This window comes from Tauraco erythrolophus, chromosome 3, assembly GCF_009769465.1.
Source record: "Tauraco erythrolophus isolate bTauEry1 chromosome 3, bTauEry1.pri, whole genome shotgun sequence".
Classification (NCBI taxonomy): Eukaryota; Metazoa; Chordata; class Aves; order Musophagiformes; family Musophagidae; genus Tauraco; species Tauraco erythrolophus.
In genome coordinates this window covers 81,507,130-81,522,506 of record NC_141467.1, presented here as the reverse complement: position 1 = coordinate 81,522,506, position 15,377 = coordinate 81,507,130, and the positions used below count along the sequence as shown (strand labels likewise).

Below are 15,377 nucleotides of genomic sequence, written 5' to 3'. Positions count from 1 at the left end.
CTCATGTGGCTGGAGGGTTTTGCTAACATAAGAGAAGGCGGCATACTGTTTTGGACTATGAACCACCTAGGCCAGTTGAGAAAAGAGCGTTCGATTTAATTTCTTACTGCAAATATCCTCAGATTCCTAGTTCACAGGCATCTTTTTTGGGACCATATCAGCAGTGTGTCTGATATCTGAGTCTGCTTCATGTCAGCAGCAGAAGTATTTGCTTACCACCCGGCTCATCCCGTGCATTGTTTGCAGTGCCATGGCAACCCCGCTCGCTGTGAGCCGCACAGCAGAACCAGCCTGCCCTGGTGCACACCAGCAGTCTCCAGCCAGGCCCAGGAACTCTGCAGCTTCTATTTCTAGTCTGCAGACAGGGATTTCGCCTTTGCGTACGAGCTTGTAAGCATGTGTGCAGAATGCGGGTGTGGGTGCCGGCCCTTATGTGTGTAGATCCAGGATGCGGTCGAAGAGGCTCACCACCGGTACGTAGTGCTTTCCACGTAGGGCGATGGACTGACTTTGTGTCAGACAGGGGGTCTGACCTCAGGGTGATTGTCTCAGTTATAGAGATGGTGATACAGAAGAGGGAGATCTTGAATTGCTCGGTTTAAACTTGCCCAGCAAAATTCATCAATCTGAAGAGAAAACTTCAGATACCCTTCAAACGGTATCACAATCCTAGAATGAGTGGGATTTGGTTATCTGGGAACACTGGCAATTACATTTTTTGGAATTTTATCATAGGATTCATAATATTTGCTGTTCAAGATTCCCAGAGTCTCATACAAATCTGTTTTTTCATTAAAACCAGCAAGCTTCTAGTAATCAATTTTGTGGAGGAAAGCTGACAAGACGTTAACTGATATATTTGAGAAATAATCTAGTTAAATAATACTTTAATTATATTTAAATCATTCTTGTGATGCTGAACTTTTTTAAGTATGGGTCAACATTACTGCATGTTCTTAGAGTTTATTTTGTTTCCTCAGACTGAGTTATTTTATTTCAGAGTATCCAGGAAGGTTGTCATGCCTCACTAGTTTTTGTTTCTGTACAATAATCATAGTTGAACAAGCTTAATTGTATTGCTTGGATAACACATGATATTTCATTTTTGTGTTTCAGAGCCTCCATGTATAACAGAAGAAGTGTTTGTAAGTATACTTTATAAGGCTTGATCATTCACTTTGTCATGCAACTGTAAAGCAAAAAAAGCAAAAAATGTTTTCAGAAACTGTTGCTTGGTTTCTCATTTGTTTCCTCTGTGTAAGTATGGAGTACTGAGTAATTTCTTAAAATTTTCTCAGACAAAAAAAATACTTAGTTTGAAAATAATTACAAAAAAAAAAGTAACAGGAAACTATGGAGAATAAGAATGGAAATGGAAAGTGAAATAGGAGGACGGAAGGAAAAAATCAAATGGACAGTTCAACATGACAGGTTTAACAATCTTCGCCTTACTTTACCTTTTCTGCCCTTTGCTCATAGCTTGTTATAGGACTTCCCTGATGTTTGTCTTCTCATTTGAAAGGTAGATATGTTTGTCTGTTAACTCATATGAAATGACACCTTAAATCTTGCAGCTACGATAATGTTTGCCTCTTCCTTGTTTTGGATGCCTTTGTAACTGTATTTTAAAGTATAAATGTATTTCTGTTCCTTTTGGGAGCCTCTAGATATTATTTATTTATACTGTTTATGATCATAAACAGAATCAACATTAATCCAGGTAGAGAGACAAAATAGATATAGCAGATATTTAGCATATGTAAATATGTACATGAGAACATCTCTCAACTGCATATTTACATTGCATTAAACCTTGATTCTGCAGGTTACTTAATGTGACATGTCTGACTCCAGGTGAACTTCACAGAAAGACATGAAGTTGTCATTTCTATGCAGGATTGGGGTTTTATACTAACTTTAACTTTTGGCATTTAAAGATGCCATTTATTATATATTTTTCAAAAGTGGAGAGGTATTTAACATTTTAGTGGGTGCTGCAATGTGAAATGCAAACATTTCAAGATGGTGTCACTTTTACCCACTTTCAGCTTCTCGTTTGGTGTCTAATAATGTTTCTGTGTTTCTGTACTTTTTCATGATGGCAGTAATAGAGGAAGCTATCAAATACTATAGATAGAAAGTCATTAGGTTTGTTTCTACAAAATATCTAAGAAATGGTTGTATACATTGCCAAAGTGTTTTTTATTTTTTTTTCAATAATAAAAGAGTGATAGAAATCAGATCCAGGATATTCTTATTGGTACACAAATTGTCCGAAGGCGAAACTGCAGTTTTGGACCAATTTTTATCACACCTTGACCTTCAGTTGCAACTGTAAGCAGCTTTTTCCAGTCATAATTTGAACTGTGCAGCAGGAAAACTGGCACGGGAAGAAACGAAACAAAATGCTTCTTGACACAAAAATCTAAGCTGTAGTATTGTTTACTCCATAATCTACAATGTACAAATATGAAAGTGCAACTATGCTTTCAAATTAAAATAAAACTGACCACAAAAACCCCTCCAAAAAACAGAGGAAAGTACATTGTGTAGAGATGCAGTAAGATCAGTAAGTATTAAAGTTTGCATTAATAAGATCATAAACATTTTATTGATTAATGAACCACTGTGTTTACATTTCTTGCTGTTATATGGGACTACAGAGAATTATATCCTTGGCAAATTAAAAACACATGTTCCTGCATATTCTTAAAGAGCTTATACTTCAACTGGTAATAAATGAATTGTTTTGAATAAGTCCTTTGAAAAAAAAATTTACATGGGGTATTATCATATCTAGCCATCTTCAGATTCATTCTTATCAGTGTCAAATCTAATTGCGCATTACCCAAACCAAACATGAGGCAGACTGCAGCTTGTTTCTAATAAATTTTTTTGTTAATTGTATCAACACTTGATGAATTGAGATTTCTGGATCTGATTGATTGCCTAGTGACATGAGCGAGAGGATTTTCTGTTGACATCAAAATGCTTAGGATTAGACACTTTGGTAAATTCTCCTATTTAATCAGTGCCCTAACGTCTCCAGGTCCATGGTACTGCAATTACACTGGACCACGGGCCTGCGATCCAAATAAAGCACGATCTCTGTAATGCAGAAAGCCTTGCTTTCAGTGTTGTCAACATTTTCCAGGAATGAACATGAGCTAACTTGCCTGTCCTGTATCAGTCATAGCAGCAACCACCAGTGCTAAGGAATAAATGTTGGCAGACTAAGGCTGGACAAACACCATCAGGTCTGGTTCTGACTTGTCAAGCAGCACACAGGGGGTTTCCTGAGTTCATATTAAAGTAGATTAGCCCAAGATTTCTTCCTTACCTAACTACAAGCTGTTTCTAATTAGTTAGACACTGTGGAGTTTGGATCAAGATACTGCTTGCCTACAAGTGATACCATGTTCACTGTGCATAACCTCTCTTTAACAGTATTCCTCACTAGTGCATTTCAATGCTATGAACTTAAAAAAGAGAAAAAACATTTGTATCCCAAGACATTTGCTGATATCAGCAAATACATTTGATTTAGGTGCATTCTTCTTGTGTTGCAAGGCAGAAATAACAGAATATTCAAGAAAGTGAAACTATTAAAAATTGTTTAGAAGTCTTCATTATACTGAAGACAGATTTTTGAAGACCACTGGAATAATGGTCTACTTTTACCTTCTGTTGAACTGAAATGAGAGTGGAGGTGGTATTAAGTGCAGTAGAAGTAAGACTGAGATCCATATTTATTGTTTTGTCAATAGTAAAAAAAAAAAATATATTTCTATCCTACAGTTTTTGAGTCTTTTTAACAGGATTTAAAATGCAGGGATCAGAAAGGGTACAAAACCACCTGCAGATGCAGTCTTAACTTTTGATGAAGTCAACAGAAAGTCTCCCAGTTTTGTCAGATTCCAAGTATGGCATATACTGCTTGCTTGGTGAGCCAAATTGTAGATCAATGAAGCAGCAGTGTGGGAGCAGAAGCAGGCTCTGGTGAGCTTTTATACTCCCCTCCTTCCCAGATGTGAGAGAGAAAGGTATAATGTGAGGAATTTCTAGACTGTGAGCTTATGCACATTTTTTCAAAAGTAAACATGCAGATTTGCAGCATTTAGAAGCTGTTGAGTTTATGAAGGCTTTATCTGCAAATTCCTTGGCAAAGGATTTACCTTCACGTGCGTTTTTTAAATTGCTAAGGACCTCAATTATGTGCAATGGCTAGAATATAACAATGATGCAATGACTACATTTTCAAAAGTGGGACATAGCATTTTGCAAAATTTTGCATGTCTTAGCTCATGGAAAAGTCATTGTTTGAGGCAACAGTGCATTCAAACCATGTTAGTCCAGACTAGTACAAGCCTTGCTTTGTGGTTTTGTCTCTCCGTAGGAAGAATGCTTAGCCACAGATGATATGTTGGTGGACTACTTCAACGAATTTTTGAGTCTTCCAGTAAGTACCTTACAGAAATTCCTTGCAAAATACTAGAAACACCTTAATAAAATTAGTAGTAAGGTAATCCATCTTAGAACACTTCGCATTCTGCCATTGGGAAGTTAAAGGGCTTTTACAATATGTCTGTATTTTAATGGTAGCGACTCTTATTGTTCAATGTTATTATTTATCAGGAAAAATAACACAATATCTGGACTTCTAGAGACAGATTTTCTCTTGCAAATTTACATGTTTAAATCACAGTGCACCAAAATAATATGCATAGGAAATGGAAAAGAAACGTAAATACTTATTTAAAAAGCGTAAGGGATCCACTTTTATCCCAGTATCATGACATGCTGACACAACAAATGTTGGTCCTTTTACATTCTTCTGGCCAAGCACTCAGTGATTAATAACCACTTTACCTCAAGAACCAACTCTGTTTCTCTTCATTGCTGTGAAGATCTCAAAGTTGGCACTCCCCTCCTCTTCCCCTCCCATCTGCAGCTAGAAGGATGCAGCCTTACGCTGTATTCTGTGGGCTGATTCGGTTGCAGTTAAACCATCATACCCAGTGCCCTATATTTAACCAGTTGCCTTTTATTTTGCTTCTTTTCCCCAACAATTGCCCTCCCTCCTCACACTCTCATGGGAGTCACATGTACTGTCCTTCTCCCTCAATGCAGCGGCCTCATCCAACTTCATCTTAGTCTCGACTCTGACTATCCCCGTTCTCTCCATCCCCACACTTCATGCCCATACTCACTTGCAAGATGGCACAGACTTTTCCACAGTGTCACTCATGGCTCTCGTGAGGCCTTCCAGCTGATTTACTCCACAGCTGCCCCACAGCCTGTCCCCCTCCTAAAGTACCGCAGCCCAACAGGCTGCACCATAAGAACATATACTCAGTTCCACAACTTGCTTGATAGGAATCACCGCCAGCATTAGGAAGGGTGTCGTGGGTTAGGCTGAGTCCGGCAACCAAACCCACGCAGCTCTCCCAGTCCAGTAAAATGGAGAGGAGAGAAAAATGTAATAAAAGAGCTGAGGATCGAGACAGGAACAGAAGAGCACCCACCAACCACGGTCCCGGGCAAAAGAGGCTTTTTCTTAATGCAAAACTATTTATTAACAGCTACCTAGAAAGAGAAAAGCACACAAAAACGGTTACTTAAGAGAATAACGAGAAAACAAGGCCAGGTCTTAAAACCAACACCACTCCCCCCCACCTTTGCCTCTTCTTCCCAGCTCTACCTCCTCCCCCCAGCGGCGCAGGGGGCAGGGAATGGGGGAGTGCAGGTCAGTTCATTCCAAGTTGTTACTGCCGCTTCTCTTAAAGGAAAAGGAGTCCTTACACCATTGTCCCTTGATCCAGTGGATCCCCTACTCACGGCGAAGGCGTGAATCCTGCCCGCTGGGGGGCAAATCCTTACCCCATCGGATTTGCCCCAAGTGCAGGCTTTACCAGTCCTGGGCTTTTAAGGAGCTGTAGCCACTCACTCTGGCGTGGGTCATCAACAAACTTTAAATGTGCTCCGGTGTGGGTCGTCATGCCGACCTTAAATGCGTCTCCATAGAAACTTTAAATGCGTAAATGCGTAAAATGCGTAAAATGCGTAAAAGTGTCTCTACCTGTGCCCATGATTCAGAACAGTCTCAGGCTTAGGCATCTCTTTCCGACGTGGGTCATCCACGGGCTGCGAGTGGGTTTCCGCTTGCTCCACCGAGGACTGTTTGTAAAGGGGCTGCTGCCAAGGGGGACTCAGCCGCGGCACACGTTGTTCCGTTCCATCTTCACTGACCTCTTAGCTGTGTGGCCGTTTCTCTTAGATTTCAGTCCTGTCTGGGTGAACTCGGCCCGGTGGGCGCCCCGGCAGCTGGGCTCTCCCCGAGTTCCCCAAGCGGCTCCGCCGCCGCCATCCTCGACGGAGCGGGCCGGGCCCGGCCCAGGCCAGGCCGCCGGCCCGGCCGGGGGCCGGGAGCGGGGGCCGTGCCCCCCGCCCGGCTCCGTGCTCCTGGGCAAAGGCACACCTTTCCGGTTCCTTTGTCCGACGTAAATAGGGCAATTCGCAGAGGCGCCGATTGGCTCAAGCCCCGAGGGGGACGGGAGTCCGGTCTGATGGGCAGCTTGTGCCACCCGGACCTCCCCCCCCGACTTCAAACCATAACATTCCACCCCTCGCCTCTGCGGATTCCCTATTGAGGCACAATTTCAGTTACATCAACAAGAACACAGATTTTGCAAACAATATTGAACAAGAACAAGCTTTTCATAAACAATCCACCCCTGGTACCTTCACCAGTCACAACAAGCTGAGCTTTCCAAGGTCCTTCTGTTTTTCACCACTATGCAGTCCATGTTTTGCCCGTTACCTTTCCCAGTCTCCATCCCTATCTCGAATTCCTCAGCCCCACGTTGGGCGCCAAAAAGACTGTCGTGGGTTAGGCTGAGTCCGGCAACCAAACCCACGCAGCTCTCCCAGTCCAGTAAAATGGAGAGGAGAGAAAAATGTAATAAAAGAGCTGAGGATCGAGACAGGAACAGAAGAGCACCCACCAACCACGGTCCCGGGCAAAAGAGGCTTTTTCTTAATGCAAAACTATTTATTAACAGCTACCTAGAAAGAGAAAAGCACACAAAAACGGTTACTTAAGAGAATAACGAGAAAACAAGGCCAGGTCTTAAAACCAACACCACTCCCCCCCACCTTTGCCTCTTCTTCCCAGCTCTACCTCCTCCCCCCAGCGGCGCAGGGGGCAGGGAATGGGGGAGTGCAGGTCAGTTCATTCCAAGTTGTTACTGCCGCTTCTCTTAAAGGAAAAGGAGTCCTTACACCATTGTCCCTTGATCCAGTGGATCCCCTACTCACGGCGAAGGCGTGAATCCTGCCCGCTGGGGGGCAAATCCTTACCCCATCGGATTTGCCCCAAGTGCAGGCTTTACCAGTCCTGGGCTTTTAAGGAGCTGTAGCCACTCACTCTGGCGTGGGTCATCAACAAACTTTAAATGTGCTCCGGTGTGGGTCGTCATGCCGACCTTAAATGCGTCTCCATAGAAACTTTAAATGCGTAAATGCGTAAAATGCGTAAAATGCGTAAAAGTGTCTCTACCTGTGCCCATGATTCAGAACAGTCTCAGGCTTAGGCATCTCTTTCCGACGTGGGTCATCCACGGGCTGCGAGTGGGTTTCCGCTTGCTCCACCGAGGACTGTTTGTAAAGGGGCTGCTGCCAAGGGGGACTCAGCCGCGGCACACGTTGTTCCGTTCCATCTTCACTGACCTCTTAGCTGTGTGGCCGTTTCTCTTAGATTTCAGTCCTGTCTGGGTGAACTCGGCCCGGTGGGCGCCCCGGCAGCTGGGCTCTCCCCGAGTTCCCCAAGCGGCTCCGCCGCCGCCATCCTCGACGGAGCGGGCCGGGCCCGGCCCAGGCCAGGCCGCCGGCCCGGCCGGGAGCCGGGAGCGGGGGCCGTGCCCCCCTCCCGTCTCCTTGCTCCTGGGCAAAGGCACACCTTTCCGGTTCCTTTGTCCGACGTAAATAGGGCAATTCGCAGAGGCGCCGATTGGCTCAAGCCCCGAGGGGGACGGGAGTCCGGTCTGATGGGCAGCTTGTGCCACCCGGACCTCCCCCCCCGACTTCAAACCATAACAAAGGGGCAGAACATTTCTTGATGTTCCTTAGACCTAAGACTATGGTGAAGCAACTATCGAAATAAATTTAGTTATGATTTAGGATTACCAAACTGAACTAGGCACAGATGTCCTCTGTAAGCCACATCATAAATTTGTGTAAAAGTATGTTTAATGGGAGCCGCAGAACTAAGGATGGTAAAATGGGCTCCCCATGCCAATTTTTTATCTTAAAATAGAATCTGGAGGTATTACCTCTATATCAGAGTGTGGGTTTTGTGCACAGCAGCGATACTGACTTCGCTCAGGAGCTCAGCCTTTACATGCTTTCACCATACCGCAAGATTCCTAGAATAATTTTTACAAAGCTAAGGAGACACAGGTGGAAGAAAATGTATGGTGAGAGGGCTGCGGTTTTTCTCTTTCTTCCCGCCCCCTCCCCTCTTTGCAGCTGCTTTAGGACATCTGCCTAAATCCAAGCCTAACTATGTAGCTTTTAAACCCAGGCCTCCTTCCATGTGCCAGATTGTTCTTAGCACAGGAATACCATCCTCCATGCCTTTGCTGCTTATTTGGAAACTACGCTTCAAGTTTTCCCCCAATCACAGAGGATGGAGCGGATAAGAAGTTCAGCCTGCTTAGTTTCTGGATCTCCTTGGACATGCACAGATTTCAGGACATCTATTAGAGGCCAAAATTCTCCTTGGCCTCAGAGGGCTCCTCAGCCTGCAGTACTGGCACAGCTTAGCACCCCTGAATCACAGGGATTTTCTGGGCGCTCCTGACGGCTCTGGAAGCCCACAGAAAAGACTTCACAGACACTCCTGAGTAGTCAGTGTTTTGCACTGGTAATCTTGGTAGGTTTCTAAGATGACACGTTCTCTTTTCTATATATTTACATACCTTCATGAAAACAGAAGCTCTATTAGCTATTTTTGTCTGTAATGTTCTCATAATTGGTTTTATTTTCTCTTTGATCTTTTCCCGATAACTCTCTTCAGGATTAAGTTCTATTAGTGCCTGGAGTTCTGTGGTCTGAATACCTTATATTTCCCTTCTCAGAAGGCTTCTACTAAAACTTCACATTAAATTTCCACTGCTTTATTCTTGTTGTGCGTATAAGCTGTTGCCTGGGAACAGTATAACCCAGGTGTGCTAGTAGTTAGGCAACAAGTTAAACTAAAAATATTTTGTGACTCGATACAAGAAATCAGGAGTAGCATATGCTTATTTTAAGAGGCTGCCTCTGCGCTGATTTATAATGCACCACTAGCATATGGAAAATTGTATCACTGGGGACTTGCTATAGCAGGAGCAGATTTTTTTTTTTTTTTTGCTTTGCTTTACAGTATATCCTTCAAGTGATTCTGTTGTTATAATAATATTCAATACAATCTGACATGAATATCTAGGTACTCATACTGTAATGAAAGATAGTTTGTAAAGAAAATATTTCTGAAAGATAAAATAATACAAAAGACCTCATGAAGGCACTTGTTGCCAGTAGTACAGTGATTTCACAGTAGCAGAAACCATTCACATGACATACAAATGAGTTATGCCTTCCTTAGTAACTAATCTGAAATGAAAGATTTAAGAGAAACGTCGCCTGGATGCATTTCCATTTCTAGTCGGTCAGGCATCCCTAGAATTTGAATCTTTGATCCATGTATTTAAAATATCCAGGAATATATTTAGCCAGGAATGAAAATTCAGAAGTCAGAAATTGCCCTCTGCCTCAGTGTTGGAGATCTCAGTAAGAAAGGCCAGTGATGTCAACTTGTTTTTTCTGCACTCTACAAGGTGCCTGCTACTTTTTCCATGCCAGGTCCATGCTGGGGCCTTACTCCTCATTTTCCAGTTACCAGTGATCCTGAAGAAGACACACTCCTCTTTGTGACCTCGAAGAGTTACACTAGAGACAAAAGAGCTAACTGCACTTCAGTTGAAGCATACTCAGGAGATGGCACTCTTGGTGGCAAGGCCCTGGCTGTGGGTTTCCTTTGCAGCAGAAAGATACCAAGTGACCACAGTTTTATCAACTTCAGGTTTGAAGACTACTTCTTTTGAAAGTCATTCTCACCAAAAAAGCTCTCCAGTCATAAAAAAACCAAAAGAGAATGAAGCAATTACTTTATCCCTTTTATCACATTAAACACATTCTTCTTTTCTTGCCTAGGAGCACAGAGATGTATTAATACATCTAAAAATAATAATACAAAGGACCTCGTGAAGGCACTTGTTGCCAGTAGTACAGTGATTTCACAGTAGCAGAAACCATTCACATGACATACAGATGAGTTGCACCTTCCTTAGGAACTAATCTGAAACGAAAGACTTAAGAGAAACATTGCCTGGATACATTTCCATTTCTAGTCAGTCAGGCATCCCTAGAATTTGCATCTTTGATCCATATATTTAAAACATCCAAGAATATATTTACCACACAGAAAGAAGAGGTAGCATACTGTAGGTATATTGCTTGATATAATTTTCATGCTAGTAGAAACTATTGTGATATGATTAAAAAAAATTATGCTAAATGGTCTAGGAAGATGGATACAGGCCAGTATGCAGCTAACAGTTTTAACTTAAGCATGACTCTGAGGAGTAGTCTGGGATCCAGGATTTGATGTGGGTGACAACTTCAAAAACAAATCACAAGTAATAAAGTTTGGGCCAATTGGTCTTTCTGAAAACAGAATGGTCCTGAAAACCTGGTGCCATCAAGAGTAAAAACAGACCTTATCTACGAGTAGCAGGTGACAGAAAGGGCAAAAAGCAATTCGCTCTGCTGAATAGTTCGGGCCCTTCTCTGTTTTGAAGATGGTTGTGAACAATTTGACGCATCAATTCAAGGCATCAATCTATGCTCATTAATTTCCTTGTCTTTTCCAGGTGTGTGGAGGGAGGCTGCAGGTACCAATACAACCTCCCTTAAAAAGACTTTTACATCAGTACGGCCCTACATGCACGTTATGTTGAGTCTTATCCAGGACTAAAAGTTGTTTCCTATCTTTGACATTCAAGGAAGCAAAATAAGCTTTCCTTACATTTTTCTTATTGATAGCAGATTTACTCAAAATGTTCTTCTCTCCTCTCTTAGTTAGATTGTAGTATGTGGTTGTGACTTGTGTCTCACTCATCAGTGGCAGGGAAATCCTGGACTCATTAAAGTCACTAGGAAATTTGCCATTGACCATGTGCAGTGTGAATTTTCCAGGCACTTCCTAGAACTGCTGAAATTCTCTTCTGGTCTGGACTCTCACTGACATTTATTTATGATACACACATACTCGTCTTAAGGAAGATTTGGCAAAGCTCTTGGGTGAGGTCTGTATTCATTCCCACCCTTTCAGGGCCTTAACCTAAGAGGTGGCCAAGCTTTGGTCATTCAGTTTCTCTTGGGATCAAACTACATTACTCAGGATGGGATGTGGTGAGCATATTTACACATTTGTTAAGTGTATCTGAAGTTAAATATATATGAAAACTGTTAAGGCAGAGAACAGCGAGATTTTATATGTCTGATATCCTGGCAACATGGTGATGGATGCTGTTTTGGTTTCTGTTTTGGGAGGAGTGAGAAAAATTTGCCTTCCCTTCAGTTAAGTGCATAACTCCAGTTTTAGGAATTATGTATTCTATTATTCTTCAGCTGAAACTATATTCAATGTACATTTGAAAGCTAAGAAATTTCTTCGCTGTCAAAATTATACATGCAGTTGTTTATTTATTCAATAGTATTGCTCTACCACAGTCTGAAAAAAGCTTTTTGTTGTTTGCTCAGAGATTGTTTCTGAAGCTGAGATGACTACACCGAGTTACATTGGTCACACTGAGTTCAAGGGTGTCCTGGTTTTGACTGGGCCAGAGTTAGTTTTTTCTTTTTAACAGTTAGAAGAGCTCTGTGTTTTGGATTTAGTCTGGGATTTGTTATGAGAAGAATGTTGATAGCGCACCGATGTTTATAGTTTGTGCTGAGACATCAAGGACCTTTCAGTTTCCCATGTTTTTGCCAGTGTGCAGGAGCACAACAGGCTGGTAGGGAGCATTGCTGGAACAAAAAGCCCACAACTCCTCTTATGATTTGAACTTAGACTTAGATTCAGGGCCAAATTCGCCCATGGAGTATTCCATATTGTGCAACGTCATGCCCAATATATAGATGAGAGTTGTCTGGGAAGAAGCTCTTTCTCTTCTGGGAGTTCTCTTCCAAGGGCTCTATCTTGGACTCTCAGTCTCTGAGAGTTCTGTCTCTCTCTCTCTTGCTCTCTTTTCGGGCCTCTTGCTCATCCAGGATTGCGGTGTCTGGACTTACCTGTTTCAGGATCACTTGCTGGGATGGGACAGGCATTCCTCACTGAGTGGTGAGCAATTATACTTGCATTACTTGTTTGTATATATTATTTTCAACATAGTTGTTGAAAATAATATATACTTGTTCAACATATTCATCAATGACTTGGATGAGGGAATAGAGTGCACGGTCAGCAAGTTTGCTGATCGCACTAAACTGTGAGGAGTGGCTGACACACCTGAAGGCTGTGTTGCCATTCAGAGAGACCTGGACAGGCTGGAGAGTTGGGCAGGGAGAAATTTAATGAAATACAACAAGGGCAAGTGTCGAGTCTTGCATTTGGGTAAGAACAACCCCATGTACCAGTACAAGTTGGGGACTGAACTGTTGGGGAACAGCACAGGGGAAAGGGACCTGGGGTCTTGGTGTGCAGCAGGATGACCATGAGCCAGCAATGTGCCCTTGTGGCAAGAAGGCCAATGGCATCCTGGGGTGTGGTTAGTAGGTCGAGAGAGGTTCTCCTCCCTCTCTACTCTGCCCTGGTGCGGCCGCATCTGGAATATTGTGTCCAGTTCTGGGCCCCTCAGTTCGAGAAGGACAAGGAACTGCTTGAGAGGGCCCAGCGCAGGGCCACAAAGATGATTAAGGGAGTGGAGCATCTCCCTTATGAGGAAAGGCTGAGGGAGCTGGGTCTCTTTAGCTTGGAGAAGAGGAGACTGAGGGGGGACCTCATTAACGTTTATAAATATGTGAAGGGTGACTGTCATGAGGATGGAGCCAGGCTCTTCTCAGTGGCATCCAGTGATAGGACAAGGGGAAATGGATATAAGCTGGAACATAGGAGGTTCCGCTTAAACATGAGGAAGAACTTCTTCCCAGTAAGGGTAACAGAACACTGGAACAGGCTGCCCAGAGAGGTCGTGGGGTCTCCTTCTCTGGAGATGTTCAAAACCTGCCTGGATGCGTTCTTGTGTGATCTGATCTAGGTGGTCCTGCTCAGGCAGGGGGATTATTCTTATCTCAACCCACGAGTCTCCTTCCCTTTTCCCCTTTAATTCTCTTCCCCATTGTCTGAGGAGGGGGTGGATGGTAAGTGAGCGGCTGTGTGGTGTTTAGTTGCTGGCTGGGTTAAACTGCAACAAAGGGGAGAATTGCCCGTGAGTGAAACAGTTTGTAAAGTCTGTAGACTTCTTACTTGTTGGTATTCTCAACTCCTTGTTGATCCTATTTATTGTGTTAAATTGATAATGTATGAATCCCAAGCTTCAAGGTTCTTGCCAAACCTGATTTATTTTTTCCTAACATCTTGAGGTATAATTTGGCTCTGGAGTGTTCCCTTTCTGCCTTCAAAGGGTTGAAAATTGGCCCAAACTAGAGAGAGAATGTAGGGAAGAATGCATTGATACTCTCAGTCTTTCGTTAGTGTATTTTACTTGACTGTAAAAAGCCAAAGCACTTGCCAAATGTAGAGTAAGAAAGACATTTCTTAATATATTAGATTGGCATAGATAATTTTTCCCCTTCCTTTATAGTGTAGGCTATCATCCACTCCTTAACATAGACATCTTCACTGATGAGATTCCTTGTTATTGCAATGACCTAGAATATTGGTGGTGCCATAAATCTCTCTTATTATTGTCCTGTGAAATATTGTAGGATTTTATGGCACTTGGCTTCTGTGGGAAAGGTTTTAAGTTCGCTACAGGGTATTTAGCAGGGTTTTTTTTTGTGGCTTGTAATGTGTGGGAATAGCTAGATTGTATGTTTTGCTCTGAAGTTCTTCACACACTGAGTGAAATGGATTGACTGATCCTCTGTCCCATACTGTAACTGGGAAAATGTTTCCTACAAGAAATCAGGTTAATTTTTTTTATGTGTTCCCATCTGATTTTTGTCATAACATTATCACTTTTATTTTTGTGGTGGGGATGAGTTAAGAAGGTCAAGACTTACCTCTTCTTTTATTATGTTTATAAAAACCTTCCAATGTATCATTCTAGTTTTCTTAAGAAAGCAAGTGAAACACACTTCTCCAGAAAGACAATCTATTCTGAAATACTTTTATTCAATACTTTGATGAAATGCTCTGTCTAGTAGAATTTGGGATGTGTGCAGAATCAAATGTACACTCATGCTGGAAGGGGCTTTGAGCAGGTCTGTAGTTCAGCCTCCTGCACAAAGCAGGGTCAATGCTTTAGTGTTGACACCAGATTGCTTGGCACTTTCTCCAGTTGGTCTCAAAAATCTCCAACAACTAATTCCATTGCTGGTCTGGACAATCTGTTCCAATGCTAATGCTCCAACAATTACCTTCAAAAACTCTACTGTTTCAGTGTATGAACATGGTCTCTTGTCCTCCCACCAGGCACCTCCATGAAAAGCCTAGCTCTATCTACTCAGTAACCTCCTTGTAAGTACTGTAAGACTGCTGCTAGGTCCTCCCAGAGCTGTCTCTTCTTCAGGCTAAACAAGCCCTGCTCCCTCAGCCCCTCCTCACAGGGCAAATTCTCCAACCTCCGATAATTTCAGTGGTCGTCTGCTTGACTTACTCAAATTTATGAACATCCTTCTTGTGTTGGGGACCCAAAATTAGATACAGTATTTGAGATGTAGTCTTACTAGTATCAAGTAAAGGGTTTCTCTCTGACGGATACAAGAAGTATGCATGCCTTTTGAGGTTCCTGGGTTCCAAAACCCAAAAATCTGGACTAGAACCACATTTTTCAGTCAAGTATGTAGTGTATGGTCTTGATCTTCTTACCCCACGAGTGTATGTTCTTTTGTTCCATTAGTATATTTGTCTTATAAATTATTTATAGTCAGACTCCCAAAATAGCAATGCACTTTACGTTTTAAAAATTGTCTCTGGCATCCGTTTCACTACATTAAAGTTACCGTGTGTTTTCTGTCCAGTTAATTAGAATGTGTATTGAAAAGCCTAGATCTAGAGTAAGTTACAAAGGATTAAGTAAAAGTACATGTGTGTGATAAACTAATGTTGT

At 42.5% G+C, this 15,377-nt stretch overlaps 1 protein-coding gene across 1 annotated transcript in view; it reads left to right on the top strand.

Moving 5' to 3' along the window:
- The first annotated feature begins 407 nt into the window (after nucleotides 1-407).
- Nucleotides 408-15,377, top strand: part of RGS22 (regulator of G protein signaling 22) — a 71,266-nt gene continuing 56,296 nt past the window's right edge. The window contains exons 1-2 of the mRNA XM_086609329.1: nucleotides 408-473; nucleotides 4,397-4,459. Of these exons, the coding sequence (XP_086465455.1) occupies nucleotides 408-473; nucleotides 4,397-4,459 (129 nt within the window). The remainder of the gene's footprint in view (nucleotides 474-4,396; nucleotides 4,460-15,377) is intronic.